General features: G+C 39.1%; 1 protein-coding gene and 1 long non-coding RNA gene across 3 annotated transcripts in view; one reads left to right on the forward strand and one right to left on the reverse strand.

Annotated features, from left to right (window-relative positions):
- LOC309848652 overlaps window positions 1-6,690 on the reverse strand; it is a 44,692-nt gene extending 38,002 nt beyond the window's left edge. The window contains exons 1-2 of the long non-coding RNA XR_014303187.1: window positions 6,458-6,690; window positions 4,791-4,885 (exon numbers count right to left, since the gene is read on the reverse strand). This is a non-coding gene — a long non-coding RNA (uncharacterized lncRNA). The remainder of the gene's footprint in view (window positions 1-4,790; window positions 4,886-6,457) is intronic.
- INTS6 (integrator complex subunit 6) overlaps window positions 5,811-21,411 on the forward strand; it is an 89,551-nt gene continuing 73,950 nt past the window's right edge. The window contains exons 1-3 of one of the 2 annotated variants that reach the window (XM_082700531.1): window positions 5,811-6,496; window positions 6,886-6,963; window positions 7,782-7,931. In XM_082700531.1, the coding sequence (XP_082556657.1) occupies window positions 6,386-6,496; window positions 6,886-6,963; window positions 7,782-7,931 (339 nt within the window). In that variant the 5' untranslated portion in view covers window positions 5,811-6,385. Of the gene's footprint in view, window positions 6,497-6,626; window positions 6,708-6,885; window positions 6,964-7,781; window positions 7,932-21,411 lie in introns of those variants that run through there. The other variant, XM_082700532.1, reaches the window with a different exon arrangement.

Raw genomic sequence — 21,411 nt, forward strand, 5'->3', positions numbered from 1 at the left:
GTTCTTTCCATAGTTTGACTATTGTGGACATTGCTGCTATAAACATTGGGGTGCAGGTGCCCCTTAGGATCACTACATTTGTATATTTGGGGTAAATACCTAGTAATAGCCCCTCAGTGTCTTTCGGACCCTCTTCTTACTTTCTTGGCACCACTTCTGTAGTACTTCCTATTTCTTCCCTCAGTTAATGCAGAAATTGCCCAATTGGTCTCCTTCTCCACTGTCTTCCCATTCTAATCGTTCTTTCCAATTGTTACTGGAATTATCTTCCTGAAATGAGAATTTGAGTATCTTGCTCCCTTATCCCAAACTGTTTCCCTATCAACCAAAGATAGAATTCAAAATTTCTTAGTTGGACATGTGAAACCCTCCCTGATGTGGCCCAGCCTCACACCACTCTTCCACACACATATCCTAACCCCATATGAGTTCTGTTTGCTCAAGTATCACTTACTTTGTGAGATTAGCTGGTCTATCTTCTGTGCTCACAAAGCTCTTTGTATATTCTAATGATACTTATTTTAAGAGCTACCGGCACTAAATGGGCATCTTCCTGATTCTAAAATGTGCATTTCTTTCTACTTTAACATCTCTAAAATTGGAATTCAACTTGCAATAATGGGATCTTACAATGCTGTCACCAGAAGGCAGTTGTGATGTAGCTGTACTTGTGCAAACTTCATGGTTATTCCTGGTAGCATGCCTAGAAAATTGCAAACCCTAGACATTTCAGGCAACCAGCCATTTAAAGAGAGGATGTAAATCCTGGTTGTGGTCTGAAAACTTTTTCCCTGATATCTTCTAGTTGGATCAAGAAAGCATGAGCATCAAAATTTGTATATTAGGATGCCTGGGTGGCTCAGTTGGTTAAATGTTTGGCTCAGGTCTTGATATCGGGGTTGTGAGACTGAACAATCGCTGGGCGTGGAGCTTGCTTGGGATTCACTCCCTCTCTCTTAGCCCCCCACCCCTGCTTAAAAAAACCACTTGTAGATTAAAAGTTGGTAGTTTGGAAGAAAATTCTGTAGTGGAGTACTTTTTTTTTTTAACTGTTTCAATAACTTATTTACATTTGACATTACTTTTCTAATAGTGGAATATTCTTTTAAAATGTGTTCCATTATTAAATCCCCTGGTTGGTAGAATTTAATACATTGTGGAAAAATTCTAATTGACAAAATCATTGTCATAGTTTAATTAGCACTTTTTTCATTTCAGTGGTCCAGAAATAATGGCATTTCTTAGAACCCATGGTGTCTCAGAATTGATGAAATAACGTATATAACCTTGCATTTTCAAAGCCATCCTGGTCTTATCATGCCTGGTGTTTGCTGACTTATCATAATTACGCAGTCTCATCATGTTTACCTGTGTTTCCATTAGATTACAAACTCTCTATGACTTACGCTAGGGCCTGTCACGTAGTAGGTATGCAATGAACATTTATCGAATTACTGCAATGTTAATGTTCATGTTCTTTAGCTGGAGAAACTGTTCCACTGTGATTCTAATTCTCAATTTGTATGCGTCCATTTTCAGGACTGATCTTGAATCATCTGAGACTTCAACTATTACTGTGAAATAATGCTTGTGGGAGAGAGATCTAATATCCTTTTCATAGTACTCCCTTAGTAGCATTTTTTCCTGAGGACTAATGAGATACAATATGATGACCAAAATTCAATCTCTTTATATATGTTATATCCAAATACATTCTGGTACATAATTTCACATCTAAATTTTTATGCTGCCTTTTTTTTTTTTTTTAAATGTTGGCAACCTGTCAGCATCATTGGCTACTGTGATCTCAGAAAGTAAAGCAGAGAGCTGAGGAAATAGTATGACAGCCAAAAAAACTTTGTTAGGTTACATATGAGGAACATTGGGTTCATCTGATTACTCTGTTCAGATGGCACATCCAGATACCATAAGCCAAGTCCTTGGCACATAATTATTTTTAAACCGTGTTATCCTGCTTAATTGGTTTAAAATAATTTAAAAGGACTCTGGTTGGCTCCTACAATGAATCTAATTCATCAATTCTTAATTGTTAAAATAGCCTCATTTCCACAATTTAGGCTATTGTTTAAGCCAGAGTCACTACTCCTTCAGAGGCTTTCATAGAATTTATTCATTCCCTTTTAGATTGGAGTCATAGCATTAAGGCAGAGCTCCTTTAAATCCAGCAACAAAGAGCAAATTTTCTCCCACATACCTCTTCTGACCAATGTCCTCCCAGCAAAATCTTCCCTAATCCCCTGGACTGCAGCAGCCCAGGGTTTAGCCCACACTACTTCAACTCATTTTCCCTCTAGCATTGCAAGGGCTCGCTGTTTTTTCAGTTGAGTCTGATGAAATAGTTGGCCTGCATTTAGGGGCCATGTTTCAGAAAAATAAGCCTGCCTATAACCAGAATCTTTCTAGAATCAACAGAGATTGAATGGAGATTCTTATTTCCCATCTCATGCTTATTCTGAGGCCTAAACTCACAGAAGAACAGTGGAAATCTCTCACCCTCTTTAGTTTTCTTTTTGTTAAACATGGTTGAATTCAAGCAATTTAAATAAGCATATGATACAAATCCACTATTATCTATAGTGGTGTCACATATATAGTTTTCTTCTGCTTTAGTTTGCAGATTTATTTTAGAAGTTCTTTTAAGAAATGTAGTATCTCTTAGGGTATGTGAATTTTTAAAGTTATTTATTGAGTATTACTAGATGCAGATATAAAACATTAGTTTTATACTTTAAGCATATAGTTCTGAATCACATAAATTTCTAAGATTCACCTGAAGAGCTTTTTTAAAAAATGAGATGACCAGGGCCCATCCCAATTCAACTGAATCCCTTTCCTCTGGCTATTAGGACTTGGTACATTTACTATTATTTTTCAAACTCTGTGGGCAATGCGGATATGCATCTCCTGGTCCAGAACTACTGCTTTAAGCCATCATCAACCAATAGCTTCATTGTCAACCAGAGTCACTAAGAATAAACTTGGCCTATTTCACAATTTTGTCTAGGGACCACTCGTCAATTCTTCCTGGTTTCTGATTGCCTCTTGATTTGCTGCCTTTGTATGTCCTGATTTCTTTCCTCTTCTGCCTCAGGGCGATACCTTCGTATTTCCGGGCTCCTGAACTGGAAACCTGGCCTTTGATCTCAGGTGCCGTAATAAGCACAGGTTCTGGTTATATACTCCAGGTTGGCTCACTGGACTTGGCTCCCCTGGTTTTTTGCATCTAGCCCTTTCTCTACCATACACCTTCACTTATGACAATCTGCCAACTCCACTGAGTCAGGGAAGAGCCATGTCATCTCCACTGGAAATTATTTCAAATAATTGTAACAAGGAAGGTCATAATTCATGCATGGTAGTAGTCATTCAGTAGTCAAGTTTGATTCCTTCAAACACTGCTTTGTACATAAAACCCTAGCTAAAAACTAATTTATACGGGAAAAAATTCTTAAGTCTGGAATAAAGGCCCTCTACTGTCTAGATCTGACTTACCTTTCTGAAGGATCTTACTCTATTCTTCACATTCCTAGTGCTCCAGCCTAGCCGAACTTCACTGTTCCCCAGGAAGCCATTGGCAATGCTAACTTCCTTTCTTCACTATATTTTCAATGTCTTAAAAGGAATTTATCACCAGCAGCTTCCTCTTCCTTTACTCACATATCCAAACCCTACTAGTCCTTTGATGTAGTGTTTCTCAAACCTGAGTAATGCAAAGGAAATTCTTGTCATTCTAGAGAATACATGTTTGGATAGGCAGGGGTCTGTGAACCGGTCTGAAAAGCATGGATACAGAAAACTGAAGACCAATTCCATGAAAATCTTTCAGTTGCAAATTATAATTTTGAAAGAAAAATTTTGTCTTTATCTATGACAACTGGTATAGTCATTAAAATGAAAACACAAATTTTCAAATATCAAAGAACTCTGATCTTATCTCCAGATCTAGAAGCTCAGTTTCAGAAACTCAGCATTAAGGAATATATGAATATACTGTCCCTGGAGAATGTCCATAACCCAAGGGTAATGCATTTTTCTCTTTTCTGAATTATTTAGTATCTAATCACTCTCTGCCTTGTAGTAGCTAATAATATGCATGTAATATTCTTCTAAAAAAACCATAAGCTCTTTGAAGGCAGGATACACATTTTAATCATTTAATTCCACCAGTTCTCAGCAAATATTGGATATAAGACCTGTATTCCATCTTATTTTGTAGTCCAGCTCTCTTAAAAATATCTTTCTTCTATGGTTCATACTAACAGAACAGCATATTACTGAAATAGCCCCATTATAAATTAACAAGAAGTTCAGAGGTTGTCCTAAGTATTAGGAAACATACATGTTATGAAATATAAACTCAAGATTTTAAAAAAGTGCCACAAAACATGTCGCTTTGGTGTTAAGGTTAGTAGGAACAATTTCATTAAATGATCAGGCAGTAAACAATTAAGAATTTCAGGATAAAAAAAATAAAATCGAAATGCAAGGCTAGCAGGAGAGGCCCTACGGCTATCTCCATAGTCTTTATAAGGGTTGTATGTCTCTTAATACAACTTGTAGCTCAGGTACTGTCTTCAGTTTTTCAACTAGTTATGTTTGAGTGGACAGTTTTCCTTGGACCTTTAGGAGAGGACTCATTACTTCGGGCATGGTGACAGGTGGACTTCTTTTAACCAAGAACGTCTTCTCTCATACAGTATTTGGAAACAGCATATAGTGAAAGAGCGAGCACTGGCAGAGTTTACGGGGAACCCCTCCGTGTGTCTCACCTGGGCAAGCTGATCAGTTTTTCCATATAATAACAAGTTAGTGTTCTACCGTTTTCTAAGATCCCTTTTAGCTCTGAAATTGACATTCTTTGGCCCTAAAAAAAAACAAAAAGGCTTAAGAGAGGTATTTCTTTGGATATGATCGGTTCTTTTTCCCTGAGAATAACAAGGACAACAAACTGTTATCCATATTGGGAGTCTTCCCCCATGCGCTCTTAGGGCTGAGTTAGGAAAACAGGGTTAGTTCTCTTTTTGTTGGGTCTTTCACCCGGAGAACTCTTGGTCGGCTCTGGGGCGAGCCCTCACCCTTGATTGCTCCCCAAAACCGAGACTGCAGGCGAAGCTCTGACCCGACCTCACTCCCCACCGGGAGCGGTGGGACTGGTGGAGATTAGTCCCTGGTCATAAACAACCTCTCACTTCCCCTCCCCCCGCCGCGGGCCCGCCCGTGGTGGGACCGGCCCTCCCAGGTTCAAGGAACCTCCTCCGGCGACCGCGGGCTCGGAGCTCTCCGCTGAAACAAGACCGCGGGGCCTGACCCCTTGTGATCGGGTGTTTGACTACTTTACTCATCCCCTCCTCACTCGTCCATCGGGGAGGCAGTTCGAGAAAGCGACCTCACGAGGGGAGCTGAGACCAGCCTCCATTTCCCTTCCCCCGACCCCTATCACCTCCAACAGCCAAGGAGACGCCAGCGGCACTGACGCGCAGACTCACAGCCGCGGCCGTCCTGCGCGCGCCGCCGCGTCCCCCGCCCCCACCCCGCGGTCTTTCCGCGGTCGGTCCCCGCCCCTTCCCGGAGCCCGCCTCCGCGTCTGCTGGCCCGCCTGCTCGTCCCAGGCGCTCGCTCGCGCGCGCACCCGACGCCCCGCCTCCGCGCGTGCTCAATAACTGTTCCCGGAGCTGGCCTACAAGCTTCCCCCTCCCCTGAGCTGTTTGAATATGCTAATAAGAGGCTTGGGTTTAGCCAATAGAACAGCGGGGCGGTGCATCACGTGGCCCGAGGACGTGTCAGGGGGCGGAGCCTCTGCAGACCCTGCCCGAGTTAAAACCGGAGTGTGAGAGAGAAAAGCGCTTCAGTAGCGAGAGGGGCTGAGAAAGTGGTGACACCGCCGGGGTGCGGAGGGAGTCCCTGAAACTTCTCCCAACAGCCCCAGGGCCAATCTCCCCTCAGCCCACTCCCCTCTTCGCCAGCTCCCAGGTCCCCACTCCCTGCACCGGGGGTGGGGTGGGGAGCCGGGCCCGTCTCCCGCTGGGACACACACAGGGGCCGGGAGCGGGGACGGGACCCCCGAGGCGGGGGGGACGGACCGACCGACAGACAGACGGCCGGGCGCCCGCCCCAGCGGGCAGGCAGGCAGGAGGAGGCGGAGGCGGGGGTACGACGGGGAGGACTGGGTCTGGGGAGTTTCCTCTCAACTATCGGGGGAGAAACTCCCCGCAGCCGGAGGAAAGACCCAGACGGTGTTTTCCTCCCCGGGGCCGCGCTCCCCCGCCCCGCGTAGCGGCGGTAGCCGCCGCCGCCACCGGCGCCTCCACCTCTACCATCTCCTCTTTCTCCACCACCTCGGGCCCCGGTGTCCCCGGCCAGCACTATGCCCATCTTACTGTTCCTGATAGACACGTCTGCCTCTATGAACCAGCGCAGCCATCTGGGCACCACCTACCTGGACACGGCCAAAGGCGCGGTAGAGACCTTCATGAAGGTACCGATTGACCGAGCCCGGGCGGAGACCGGGGGCCGGCGGCCCGCGGGCGGCAGGGGTGGGGGGGAGGGCGGTCGGGGGCGGCGAGGCGGAGGTGTCGGGGACCTGACTGCGGGAGCTGCCGGGCTCGGGGACCCCCTCCCCCACCGCGCGGGCGGGCGGGCGGGCAGGCGCTGCAAGCCGGGCTCGGCCCGGGCCCGGGCTCCAGGCGGTGTGTGGGGGCCGATCTGTGTGTGGGGGGCGGTGTGGAGGGGTGGCCGCTGCGTGTGCGGTACTGTGGGGGGGGGGCGGCGGGGCTGCTGGGCGCCCCTTCGCCTCGTAACCTCGCCTCTGTGCTTCCCTTTCGCCCGCCCTGTTCCTCCTCCCGTCCCCCACCCGCTCTCCCACAGCTCCGTGCCCGGGACCCTGCCAGCAGAGGAGACAGGTATATGCTGGTCACTTTCGAAGAGCCACCCTATGCTATCAAGGTAACAGCCCTCGCCCTCCCCCTTCCCTTCCCTGTTCCTTCCTCGCTCGCCCTCCCCGCCCCCCCATTCACCCTTCATTATGCTCCCCTCCCCCACCCGCTGTGCTCCAGGCGCTGAGGTCTTTTCCCCTGCGGGCTCCCACCCCCTCCCCCGCTCCGGAGCGTCCTGGCGCGGCGCGGAGTCGCTGGGTCACCGCCGTCCCCTCCCCAGCCCGGCCCGGCGGCGGCGGCGGCGGCGGCAGCGCTGCGATCAACATGGCCGACATTTCCCCTCCGCGGCGTGAGCGGCAGCAATGAACTGTGGGGGATATTTATTCAAGTTAGCCCGAGTGACAGCCGGGCCCGGCCGCGCCGAGCCCGGGTTTGCATTAAAGGGGACTCGGCCCGGGGCTCGGCCGCGCTCGCCCGGGGTGGCGAGTGAGCCGGGTGGGCGGCTGCGGGGTGGGTTAGGCGCTCGGGATTCTTCCTCACTGGGCCGGTGGGCAGTGGGACAGCCGTAGGTTAACTTCAGAAGTCCTGCTCACTTCTGCTTTCCACTAGTACCTTTGCATGCCCGAATTTTGGGTAGTAAGTTAGGGAGTACATTTCCCGTGGAAGTTATAAAGTATTAAGGCTGTTAGCCACCAAAAGCTGTAAGCAAGCAGGTTTTTTTTCTTGGCCACCTTTGAAGAGAGTTTTTCTTGGCAGTGATACGGTATTAACACGTTAAGCAAACCATACTGTAAAGTGAAGCAGCTCCTTGGTGAACAGCAGATTGTAACGGCTGTCCATGTGTACATGGCTTTAAAGGATGAAAAACTCTCACGTTTTTCTTTTCAGGCCGGATGGAAAGAAAACCATGCGACGTTTATGAATGAACTGAAAAACCTTCAGGCTGAAGGACTTACGACTCTTGGCCAATCCTTAAGGACAGCTTTTGATTTATTAAATTTAAATAGATTAGTAACTGGCATAGACAACTATGGGCAGGTAGGTTGAATATTAAGGTGGAAAAACAGTTGATTTTTCTTTCTGTGAAAAAACACAATCAAGGCCAAAAGCTATATAACATGAAATAACAAGTATGAAACATTTCAGATTCAAGTACAATATGCACATAATACAAAAGTGAAACTGACCATACGGTATATGGTTTTAATGCCCTCTTTTTTTCTCCTTAAAATATATATGTACTCAGAATTTAGAGTCTGAATTTTGTGCTGTAGGATTGACATGAATTTGGTTTTAATCCCTTGAAGTTCACTCATGTTATAAAAGGGGAAAACATCCTGCTTCACCACAGTTTCTGTGATACTCTACCCACAGGCAATTGTGCAACTACTGCAGTGACTTACAGACACTAGTTGATTAGTGATCTTCATTCCTATATTACTAAAAGCCTCAAAAGAAATTTTTCCATTTGTTTTATCAGGGTTTATTTTAACCATATTTTATAGCTATTCTGGAAGGTAAGATTTTCACTGGAGTGCAAATACCTGAGTACATTAAGACTTCTCAGCTGTTGAAGCATCTACAGAAAGCAACTATGCAGAAAGAATTCTGAATTCATTTCTGAATTAAATTGAAGGTCCAGAGGTTATTATTTTTTAACTCCAGACTTTTGGAAAAGAATTCTCTTTATCATTCTGTTCCCCCCCCCCCCCCCATTATGGTTCACTATGAAATAATGCAAGGTAGTCCATTATAACTTTCAAGATTGCTGGCCAGGAAAATAAAACATACTGATAAATGTGTAATGTTACACATAACAAAGGAGTATTAAACCTAGGTTCAATTTTGGTTGTAGTTCAGAAACATTATTGCCATAAGGATACATTTAGGAATACATTTTGTGCTTTTCCCAAGCTCCATGAGTCACAATTTTCATGAGTTTGACAAATTTCAGGGAAATCCTTCCTGTGTCTACAACTTTCGGTTGCACTATATAGAAAGAAGAATTGTTCGCTTCTTTTAGAAATGTTTATGCTTTACTTAGTGCTATTTGGCACCTACACATTTTTGAAAGTTGTTAAATATAATCCCATGGCTCTTAAAGTATATGTGCAATTCAGATTCACTTTGTTCTGTTTCTACTGAATTGTACCTCCATTGCTTAATTCAGTAAGTATGTATTTTCTTACTACATAAATTTTTGTTTTCTCTGTTTAATAATTTTGCAACATTGGTTATTTAGGTAGGTTTGCCAGGAACTTTTCAGTTTGTTCCTACAAAATGGATTTCTTTTCCTTTTATGTTCCTTTGTTATATGTAGTGCTATATAGGCTTATTGGTAAGGTTTTGATCTAATCATCTTTGAGTTCCAAGACAAATTTGAAACTTGCATTATTTGGTTATTATTTGGTTGCCAGGTTGTCAGTGTATAGAAGAACTACTAATTTCCTGTTTCTCTGCATCACATTTCATGAGTGGGCGAGGCATTTACACACATTTATGTCTTACCACGTATCAAAAATATTTCTTAGCATGCTTCCTTAGAAAAGCTGATTTTCATGGAGAGACTAAGGACGTTTGTAATTTAAACCTGTATTTCCCTTTTCCCAGTTGCCATCTTCCACCAGAGAATACTTAAAGTTTTTTTTACAAAATGGTTGAGGTTGAAGGTGGTCCTGCTGTGCTGTTACCACATTGACCAAGAGAAGAGCCTGGGGATTATGCTGTTTTGCATGTTAGGATTTATTAATTCAAGAAGGGGGAGGGATAATGCTTCTCAGTTTTTTTGATGAATAAGCAAGGATGCATGTTTATGTCCTGAATTGGCACATAAAAATGACACTAGCATTAAAATAATTGAGGAAGCCACTATTTTCAAATGAAAATAATTGAGTAAAGTGTTTGATTAGAAGAAAACATTTGCCCACAGATATTTTTCATCATAGGGCTTTATCTTGCTTTTTTAAATATATGTTTCCTGTTCAAAAAAGAATAGATTATTAAGGATTTCGAATGCCTGAAATATTTAATACTAAATATAGTTCATGTATTTTCTTTCTGAGAGTACTTTGTGTTTGCCTGTTTTCTGTGAAATACCTTTATTCTGTAACATCATTGTTTTTACATAGATACTTCTCCTTACATACTCCATACAAGGACCTGTAGAGAACCCAGAATATTAAATACTTGTATTATAATCTTATTACTGATAGAAAGGAAATAGGTGAGCTAGATGAAAGGGACAGAGGATATTTTTATAGGGCATCTAAAACATGTAAGTTTCCAAATAATTTTCTTGAATCTCTAAATGTGGGTACATATGTATTTGTTTAGATACCCCCATACCTACTCTTTGCACGTACATACACACGTGTGATTTTCCATAACTAATACCGAGTATTTTTAATGTCTGTGTTGCATGTGTTAATTTAGTTGGTATACCTACAAATAAAACATCTTTGAGGTATTAGTGATTAGGTTACTATCAGAATTTGCAGGGTGTCTGTAAGGTGAAAGTAGCTGAGAAAAGATGACTGTTGGTGAACATTTTCTTCAAGCACTTTGGACATCCCAGTAAAAACTTCCTTGCCGTTGCATATAGAAATCCTTCTAAATATTTAATTTTGATAATCAGTACCGTTTGCTGGTATTTCTACAATCATGGAATAACATATAGCTTCTAGTTAATTATTTCCTTAGAAATTATAGCAATACCTCATTAAATTGCATATCATTGCATCAAAATGTGACACATGTGTTTTTCACATGTGTTCAAAAGGGTTTCAAGTAATGCTGATCTTTTGAGAACCACTGAAAATCTAAACCAGCCTTAATATCTAAAATTAGGACATGTATAAAGTTTTGGAGGTCTGATTAAAGTCATATATTTAGTTAGATTTATTTTTTTCTTATTTTTCCAAATTGTTTTATTTTCTGTGGATGTTTTCAACATCTTTTTTTTTTTTTTTTCTTTTTAAGTTAGGTTCTGGTTAGATGTAGCTTTAAGTATTACTCCAGCCTACAATTCTTTTTTTTTTTTTTTTTTTTTGTCACTGGCTGATTTCTGTACTCCTCCTACCCAATATACCACTGATTAAATTGTATAGGACTTAGAACTGTAACTAGCCTACTACCCTGAGCCCTTGATGAAGATAATCCTTGAGCAGTACCTAAAAGGACATCCATTATGTGTTTAATTTTTTAAGAATTTTCAGTGCCAAATTTTACTTCATTAAAAAATAGTGGCTTTTAAGACAGGATCAAGTTGGATGAATCTTAGGGAGAATAATTTTAACCAACTTTATTCTTCAGTATAAAGAAGTATTTGTGAATTTAGCAAACTCAGAGTTTTAATAGAGCTGGTTTGTTCCTTTTACCCAAGCAGTATCTATTTAATACTCAAGTAGTACAGAATATAGGCTTTCTTTTAATGTTGGTAGGTGAAGTAATGAAAACTTGACTCCTGTTTGGGTTTTTTGTATCCCTTAGGCTGTCAACAAATGTATTAACAGTAGTTTTATATTTATTGACCTACACACATCTTTTCAGAAGAAAGTAGCTTATTATACTTGAACATACTATTGTGCTGAGTATTAACTGGAAACAGTGGTGAACGGTATTTTGTAAATTTTAAGTCCCTGAACTTTTTTTTTCTGATTTTTAAATTGTGCTAAAGAATACATAATACCAACTTTTTTTAAAAAAAATTATTTAAGTAATCTCTACAACGAGCGTGGGGCTTGAACTCACAACCCAGAGTGATCAAGAGTTGCATGGTCTTCTGACTGAGCCAGTCACGTGACCTCCATTTTAGCCATTTTTAAGTGTATGATTTGATAATATTAAGTATATTCACATTTTTTTTGCAACCAATCACCAGAACTTTTTCATATCTGCAACTTTAACCTGTTAAACATAACTCATTTTTCCTTTCCCTAGCCCTTGACAACCACCACTGTATTTTTTATCTCTATGAATTTGAATGCTCTAGAGATGGCCACACATAAATGAAATCCTACAGTGTTTGTCTTTTTGTGACTGGCTTATTTCATGTAACATAAATGTCCTCACCTTTCATTCCTATGTTAATTTATGCCAGGATTTCATTCCTTTTTTTTTTTTTTTTAAAGATTTATTTATTTGACAGAGATCACAAGTAGGCAGAGAGACAGGCAGAGAGAGAGGAGGAAGCAGGCTCCCCGCTGAGCAGACCAGGACCTGAGCTGAAGGCAGAGGCTTTAACCCGCTGAGCCACCCAGGCGCCCCGATTTCATTCCTTTTTAAGACTGAATAATATTCCCTTCTGTGTATATACCACATTTTGCATATCCATTCATCCATGATGGTCACTTGGGTTGCCTCTACCTCTTGGCTGTTGTGAATGAATAACGCTGCTGTGTACATGGTGTGCAATGTCTCTTTGAGATCCTGCTTTCATTTCTTTTGACTATATACCCTAAGGGTATATAGTGGGATTGCTGGATCATGTAATTTTATTTTTAAATTTTTGAAAAATTCCTATTTTCCATAGTAGTTGGACTGTTTTATATTCCCACTAACAGTGAACAAGAATTCCAATTTCTCTACGTCCTTGTCAGTGCTATTTTCTGTTTTTCGCCATCATAATAGGTGTGAGGTGATACCTCACTGGTTTATTTACATTTGCCTAGTTACTTATATTGAGCATCTTTTATATGCTGGTTGCCCTTTTATATATTGGCTTTGGCAAAATGTCTGTTTAAGTCCTTTGCTCATTTTTAAATTGAGTTATTTGGTTTAAGTATTTTGGATATTAACCCCTTACCAGATACATGATTTGCAAATTTTCTCCCAGTTTGTGGGTTGCCTTTTCACTCTTAATGTCCTTTGATGACAGAAGTTTTAATTACTGATGTAGTCCAGTTTTATTTTTTTCTTTCATTGCCTGTGCTTTTGGTGTCATATGCAAGAGATTGCCATACCCATTGTCTCTGAAGCCTTCCCCCTATACATTTTTTAAAAGAGTTTTAGTTTAGTCTTGCATTTAAGTCTTTAATCCATTTTGAATTAATTTTTCTATGTGGTGTATAGTAAGGGTCCACCTTCATTCTTTTGCCTGTGAATGTCTAGTATTTCTAACACCTTTTGTTGAAGATAATGTCCTTTCCCCATTGCAAGGCCTTGGCCAGTCCTTGAACTTAAAAACCTGTTAAAATTATCTTCCGTAATTTTTATTGGCCAATAATTCTTATTGGTAGATAGAAGACTCTATAGTCAAACTTGATGAAGAGGTTTTTTTCCCCATCTTTAACTGTGTAAAAGCAGTGCAATAGCCAGAAATGTGAAAATTGGAATCCCAGTTCTAACTTTGATATTAAATTACTATGTAATGTAGTGTAGTCACTTGACCATCCTGTGCCTCTGCTTCTTCATATTCTGGATTGCTAATAATGAAGACATTGTACTCTTATTATAGAATTGATTGGAGGTTTAAATGGGATGATATATTAAAATTACTTTCAAAATTGTGACGTGCCCAGGAGACACAAAGCATACTTTTCCCCCTCAATAGATTAGTTTTTATTTATCTCTAGTTATTATTTTTCAGCTTTAAATGTGAAGTTATAAGAATTTAGAGATCCTTAAAGCAGATTTTTATCATAGGCTTTGAAATCTTACAGCATATTCCGTATATATTTTTTTCCATTGGGCTTTGTATTGCTTCCTGAGGATGCAGTGTGAAAAGTAAATACTGGCCAGAGTTGTCTTAATGGCAGTCGGTAAATATGACAAAGTATAGGGATGGTGTTTTTTAAAACTGCATTAAATGAAAACTAGATGTAAGTTTCAGATAAGTCAGAAAGTCATTTTTTTTGCAGGAGTACAAGTTAGAGAAGGAACCTTCACAGAGGACAAAAAGCACATGTTTTAGGATTCTTTTAAATGGGGAGCTCCCCCTAGTGTGTTTAAGATGAGATTTACACAAGTTTGTTTGCAAGGGACCATTGAGGAGTGCATCTGTTGGGTATATCAAGGGATGTTTTAATAAGATTTGACTGAGCTCAAAGTGGATAAAGATGGGTATGATTCATTTCCTATTGAGCATTAGTTTTAAAGTTGGAAGTGTAAATGAAAAATTTGAAGACACTTGCTGTCATTTTTTCTTCATAGTTTTATACTCTAAGTCTCTGATTTCTAAAGGATCAAAAAACTACTCTGCCATGATTTTTCAAAAGAAAATGAAAAAGAATATCCAAAGGACATTATTGCATTCTTAATTACAAATTATTGAAAAGAAGTCATAAGCATAAAAGGCAAAAAATAAAAGGTTTTACTTCTTCAAAGAGAATTTTATTTTGCCTTCATGCAAGAGAATGGTAACAACTATATATTAAATTATGTACAACTGAAAATTAAAAGGCCAGGAACAAATGTAATATTTGAATGAAAGAAATTCACTTATTCAAGTATTTTTAGTTGGTTTAAGGTCGTTTGTGGTTAAATTGGTGAAAGGGTTGTTTAGCCATCATCATTTCATGGATTTCTATGGAGACATTGTACAATATTTTATAACTTGAAATTTTCTTAGATATTTAAAAATTATTTTTAGCCAATATTAACCCTTCGCTTAAGTTTTTAATCTATATAAAATCATATTGGTGGGCTTTCATTGTTTGTTTGGTTGATCAGTGCCTATATATACCAATCCTGTTTTCTTTCATTTAAAAAAAAGTATTGTTCTTGGGCGCCTGGGTGGCTCAGTGGGTTAAGCCGCTGCCTTCGGCTCAGGTCATGATCTCAGGGTCCTGGGATCGAGTCCTGCAATGGGCTCTCTGCTCAGCAGGGAGCCTGTTTCCTCCTCTTTCTCTCTCTCTGCCTGCCTCTCTGCCTACTTGTGATCTCTCTCTGTTAAATAAATAAATAAAATCTTTAAAAGAAAATTAAAAAAGTATTGTTCTTATATAAATTAATTTTTGTTTAGCCATATTATTAATTTTCTTAATTTAAGCATGGTCCCAGACCATAAATGAAATACCTTTTTTTTTTTTTAAAGATTTTATTTATTTATTTGACAGAGATCACAAGTAGGCAGAGAGTCAGAGAGAGAGGAGGAAGCAGGTTCCCCGCTGAGAAGAGAGCCGGATGCGGGGCTCGATTCCAGGACCCTGGGATCAAGACCTGAGCCAAGGCAGAGGGTTTACCCTCGATCCCAGGACCCTGGGATCAAGACCTGAGCCAAGGCAGAGGCTTTACCCACTGAGCCACCCAGGCATCCCTGAAGTTTTTTGTTTGTTTGTTTGTTTCTTTTTAAATTTGTCTTTATTCCCTGGTTCTTTGTCCTCCAGCCTTTTTATTGAGGTATAACTTATATGCATAAATTCTAAATGCAAAGCTTAGTGAAGTTTTATATACACTTCTTTTTTTTTTTAAAGATTTATTTATTTATTTGACAGACAGAGATCACAAGTAGGCAGAAAGGCAGACAGAGAGAGAGGAGGAAGCAGGCTCCCTGCTGAGCAGAGAGCCCGATGTGGGGCTCGATCCCAGGACTCTGGGATCATGACCTGAGCCGAAAGCAGAGGCCTTAACCCACTGAGCCGCCCAGGCGTCCCTTTATATACACTCTTGAGAATAAAATTGAACTTTTGCATCTGCTGACAGAAGTTTTCATTAAGCCTTTATATATCTTTTACTGTGACTTATTTTATGGGACTTTAGAATTGAAAGTCATGTTAGAAGTTTATTCCATCTTCCTCATTTTATACATAAAGGCCAGAAAGGTTTAAAATGTTTAATTTCTTCACACTTACAAAGTATTTTAAAAGATTGAAATTGGTTGTGGAACAATTATGCATATTTTATTAGTAACTTGTATGTTCTTTAAGAATCAGTTTTATTTAAAAATATAACCAGTATATCTGAATCCCTTTTGGGGGTATATCTGGAGTTCTCTAATGGAATATAGTTTCTTTCAATTCCTCTGTGAAAACCAGGCATTTCATTTTGTCAGTGTGTTATGTTTAGCCTTTCTTGTCACACTGTATGGAAATACTGTTACATGCAGTTGGATTTTCTTCCTACTCACCTGTTTGGAAAAAAAAAAGAATATGAATGTGGGGGATTAGTTGATAGGATTTTACACCAGTATTATTTTAAGGCCTAGATACTAATAGATGTATATACTTAATGGTACTTCTTGATTTTGTATTTCCTAGTTTATTAAGTTTCTGATACAGTTTGTTCATATAGAGTTAAAACCTAGTCAGTTGATTAGTTGGCTTTTCCAGTGTAGTATGCCAGCCAGTATGTGTGTTACAATTATAATTTTTTATCTGGTTTATAAGGTTTGTAATAAGTTAACCATCATGTTTCCTTTGATGTAAGATAATTTTGAAAACCTCTAAGCTTTGTGTTTCAAGATTCAGAAAACTCTTTGGTTCTGTTGGTTCCCACTCTACCTATGAGTTCCATGGAATTCCTCTGCCTCAGTTTCCCCATTAAGAAAATGAGATGAAAGGATCTGTGCTGCAGGATTATGGTGAAGATTAAGTGACACACAGCGTAATTTATTATAACACCTATTACCATTTTTGTGAATTTCCTTGTTTTGAATTTTAAAAATGGGTATTGTGGGCCCATAAGAGTATTTTTTTTTTAAGATTTTATTTATTTGGCAGAGATCACAAGTAGGCAGAGAGGCAGGCAGAGAGAGGAGGAAGCAGGCTCCCTGCTGAGCAGAGAGCCCAATGTGGGGTTCGATCCCAGGACTCTGGGATCATGACCTGAGCCGAAAGCAGAGGCTTTAACCCACTGAGCCACTCAGGCGCCCCGCCCGTAAGAGTATTTTATCTAGCGTTTTTCAGAACAAGCAGTGTCATGATATGGAAAGAACTGCTTTATTAGAACTGGCTGTGCCTGGCTCTGCTGCTTACTAGCTTAGGTTGTATTGACAAGTCCCCTTAATCTCACTGAGCTTCAGATTTCTTATCCTCAAAATGATGATAGTAGCAATCTAAAGAATTTTTATAAGAACTAGAAATATTTGTGGGGCACATGGGTGGCTCAGTGGGTTAAAGCCTCTGGCTTCGGCTCAGGTCATGATCCCAGAGTCCTGGGATCGAGCCCCGCATCGGGCTCTCTGCTTGGCAGGGAGCCTGCTTCCCCCTCTCTCTGCCTGCCTCTCTGCCTACTTGTGATCTCTGTCAAATAAATGAATAAAATCTTCAAAAAATAAAAAAAGAACTAGAAATATTTGTTAATCAGCTAGCAAAATGCCTGTTTGGCTCATGGTAAAAACTCAGATGATGATGATTATTGTCATCCCCAATGTTATGTTAAACACATAACAGGATAAAAGCTTTCTAATCTGAAACTTTTGAGAAAAGTTCTGTAAGCCAACATACATCCAATATAAGAAGCTAGAATTAGCTATCTAGTCATTCTAGAAAGAGTAAAATTTTGTGCCACAAGGAACGTAATGGTTTTTTGACTTTGAATTGAAGCTCTATAGATGGCTCCAGAAATATTTCCCCCTGGTGTTAAAAAGTCTTTTCTCCAAAATCTATGTGTCTGTCTATCTGTCTATCTTTCTTTCTTTCTTAACATTTGTTTATTTAGAGGGAGAGCGTGAGGGGGAAGGCCAGAGGGAGATGGAGAGACTCTCCAGCAGACTTCAAGCTGATGTGGGGCTCGATCTCATGACCCTGAGATAGGACCTGAGCTGAAACCAAGAGTTGGACGCTTTACCAACTGCGCCACACAGGGGCCCCCCAAAATCTGTCTATTATTCAAAAGTAGTATGGTAACATGAGTAGTTTAATAAACCAGACATGTTTTGATTTTCAAAGCAAGTTTTTAATCTTTGAGGACATACAGATCTGAGTCCATTTCTAGGGCTTTGTATATTTTAGTGTTCAAGTTGGTGATGTTTGGGATAGAGGTTGGAGGATGTTCTTCATCAAATGTGAAATGTATGATCCCTTTTACTATTTGTAATGTAGATTTATGTGGGGAAAAGCAGGAAAAGCTTAGGAAGGGTTTTTTTTAATGTGATAATAGTTCTTTTTTAGAGCACGTGCAATTTGAAATTCAGTTATTGGTATAGCGAGAGATAGTTGCACATAAAAAAATAACTTAAGAATCTTACAATAAAGAGGATTAGTTATAACCAAAGGACAAATTTACATCAGCCTAATAATTTCTTATCAAGATTTATTTTAGTCCCTACACACTCTTGCTTTTTAAATCTGTGCCTTAAAAGGGTATGGCATGGGCGTCTGGGTGGCTCAGTTGTTGAAGTGACTGCCTTCGGCTCAGGTCATGATCCTGGAGTCCCGGGAACGGGCTCCCTGCATAGCAGGAGGTCTGCTTCTCCCTCAGACCTTCCCCCTCTCTTGCTCACTTGCTCTCATTCTCTTTCTCTCTCAAATAAACAAACAAAATAAATAAAATCTTGAAAAAAACACAAAAACCGGGTATGGCATTTAAACATTTTCCTATCCTTAGTTTTGCCTAGATAAGCTGAGGGCTCATGGTAAAGGTCCTTGGAAGGTTTATGTCATCTAAAACCCGTTACAGAAATGAAAACAGTTCTGAGTATGTGAGAAAAAGAAATTGTAGCATTAGCTATTAGTAATGTACTTTTTAACTAGTAAGTGGCAGTGTTGATGCTGGCATGTTAAAGGAAAACCTTTCCTTTGCCTTAAAACTAGTGAACCTAGTTAGGTATTAGGAAAGATCAACAAAGTCTTCCAGTTATTTTGGAGTTTGAACACTAGGAGTATCCCAACAATTCTGAAATAGATTATTATATTATTATAAAGAACAGATTATTTTTAGTCATAGGAATTGAAGATGATTGAGTATGTAGTGTTCTGTGAAAGGTTAGGCTGCAGATCCTAGTAAGTGATGTTACAAAGGCTCCATCTACAAGACGATGATAGGCTATACAGTACTTTTGGATTATCAGGAATAAACAAAACAATGTCTTTGTGGCCTCTGATAGTGTCCGAGTTGTAATAGTTCCTGGTCATTTATGTACTTCATCAGGTAACAACTAATGTAAAATTTTGAATTTTTGTTGCATAGTTTTGTCAGTCTGTTTCTCTAAGCAGTAAGTTAGAAAGAACAACCAACAGATTGTCTCCAGAAAACAGGGCCTAAATCAGGTAATAGAATGAGTAAAAGGTCTTTAAATGTAAACTTTATTGTTAACCCAGAACAGACAGTGTCTAATCCCCACACAACATTATACTGAATGTAAATTTTTTTTTTTTTTTTTTTACGATTTTATTTATTTATTTGACACAGAGAGAGGAAACACAAGCAGAGAGAGTAGGAGAAGTGCGCTTCCCGATGAGCAGGGAGCCTGATGTGGGGCTCTATCCTAGGACCCTTGGGTCATGACCTAAGCAGACGCTTAATAGCTGAGCCACCCAGGCACCCTGAATGTAAATCTTTAATATAATAAAGGAAGAGTTATTCATAGAGCTTCCATTTTAGTGAGCTTATAGCAACTATCAAAAATATGTAACAACTGTCAGTCATCCATACATGACATCTGCTTTTTTATGAGGTTCATTGCTAAGAAAAGCTTGGTGGGTTTGTATGTATAGTTAGAGGGGCTTATAAAAAACTTTTTGGCAGGAGGCCCAAATATTATGGGGTTAGTTTTTTGTTTCCTAAAAATGTCATTTATTTTGATAATTTAAAACCTGTAAACATTTGGGAAGGGACTTAGCACAAGCATCAATAAGTGAGTCACAATCTAGGAAGAATAGATTTCTAGAAGCTGTTTTTACTCAAGTACAAATACCTATGTAATGGATTTTGAGAAATTTTAATGTTTCCTTCTAAAAAACCTGAAATTGGGGTACCACCAATTCTTTCATAGAAAATGAAAAATCATATTTTTTACAAAGCAGGACCCCTTAAAACTAGTCTTGAATTACGATTTATCCAATTATTTTCAAGTTGCCCTTCAGCTATAGCACATGGGAAAAAATAGTTTTTCTTAGCGCTTATCACAATATTTTTTTCCTTTATTAACTTTAATGCTCTATTGCTAACTTTACTGACATGAAACATTTATTAGGCTGTTCCTCTTCATTTTCAGTTGTAGTTGTGAAGATACGTGCCACACTATGGTTGAAGTACATCTGGTTTGTAGGAGGGCTGTTGTATGTGTGAATGATTCTTTTTAGACCATATATGTAGCTGTTTAGAAGGAATTACCCTAAAGGTCAAAGATATGATTTAACTAGACTTTTGCAAAGGTAATATCTATAGATTTGGTGGTAATCAATACCCTAAGAAGATGATTAGTTTAAATGGTATAGGTAGATTTGTGTGATTTAATGAGGTCAAAACTTAATGTCTTTGAAAATATGTTTTCATCTTGGCCTTTATTTTTTACTTTTACTGCCATGTTTGCAACATGTTTACTATTACATACTTTGCTGGAATAATTTTTCCCAAATTATTATTATCCAGTCCATTTCAACATAATGGGTATGTTAGGTTCTTTATCCTGAATGTTAGTATTTCTTAAGTAAGATGATATTTCTGATACACTGTCATTACTCTGTTTATGCCAGTATAAACACTACTGCTATTACTTTTTAAATATTGCCAAAACTATTTATTTGTTAGGATACTCTATTCAAACTTAGGCTCCCGTTCAAATGTAAAACTCAAAATCTGTGAAATGACTAAATATTTACTATTTGAATATATTGGATTTGTTACTTTTGATGCAGTAATTCTTAGCCCTATATGTTACTGAGTTTCCTTAACATTAATTTTTTTCATTAAGTCATGTTATTCTTCAGTTCTTACAGTATTTCTTACATGATTACTGTTTGGCTTATTATTTAAATCAAATAACAGGATATTGCTCCTTAGTCGTTTTATTAAAACAAATTATCTACTTTTGCTTAAGTCTTATTCCATCTGTTTTTAATGCTGTTAATATTTTTAACAGAAGGAATTATATGGTTAGATTAAAGAACTATATCTGTACACAATTGTGTAATAGAATTACTTGAAACTAAAAATATATATCTTTTAATGTGGAATTTTAACATGTTATTCTGTATTTCTAGACCTTAATGTATTCTCAAATGCTAGGTTTTTATATACTCACATATTTTTAAAGTTTTATTTTTGGATATACACATTTTAATTTTGAAGAGTACTTGTTTTAAATATGTAATAAATGCACATGGTTAAAAAGTTCAAGTATTAGAGGTTATACAGTTGCTCACTTCCATTCTTCAGAGGCAACCATGGTTAATCAGTTTATTTTGAATCTTTGAGAGATCTTTCCTGTATATTCAAAGGTACTATTTTATAAGCACTAATTTCCTAAGATGAATATTTTAGACTTTTTTCATCAAAGATTCATTTATGCCATTCCACTTGAGATAGTAACTATAAAAGTAATAATCTTAATGCATTCTAAAACAAACATAAAACTTATAATTCTGGCCTGGAATATTGATTTAAATCTAAGCCTGTTAGGCCTTTATTGACTTAAATA

Source organism: Mustela nivalis, assembly GCF_964662115.1.
Source record: "Mustela nivalis genome assembly, chromosome: 15".
NCBI classification, from domain to species: domain Eukaryota; kingdom Metazoa; phylum Chordata; class Mammalia; order Carnivora; family Mustelidae; genus Mustela; species Mustela nivalis.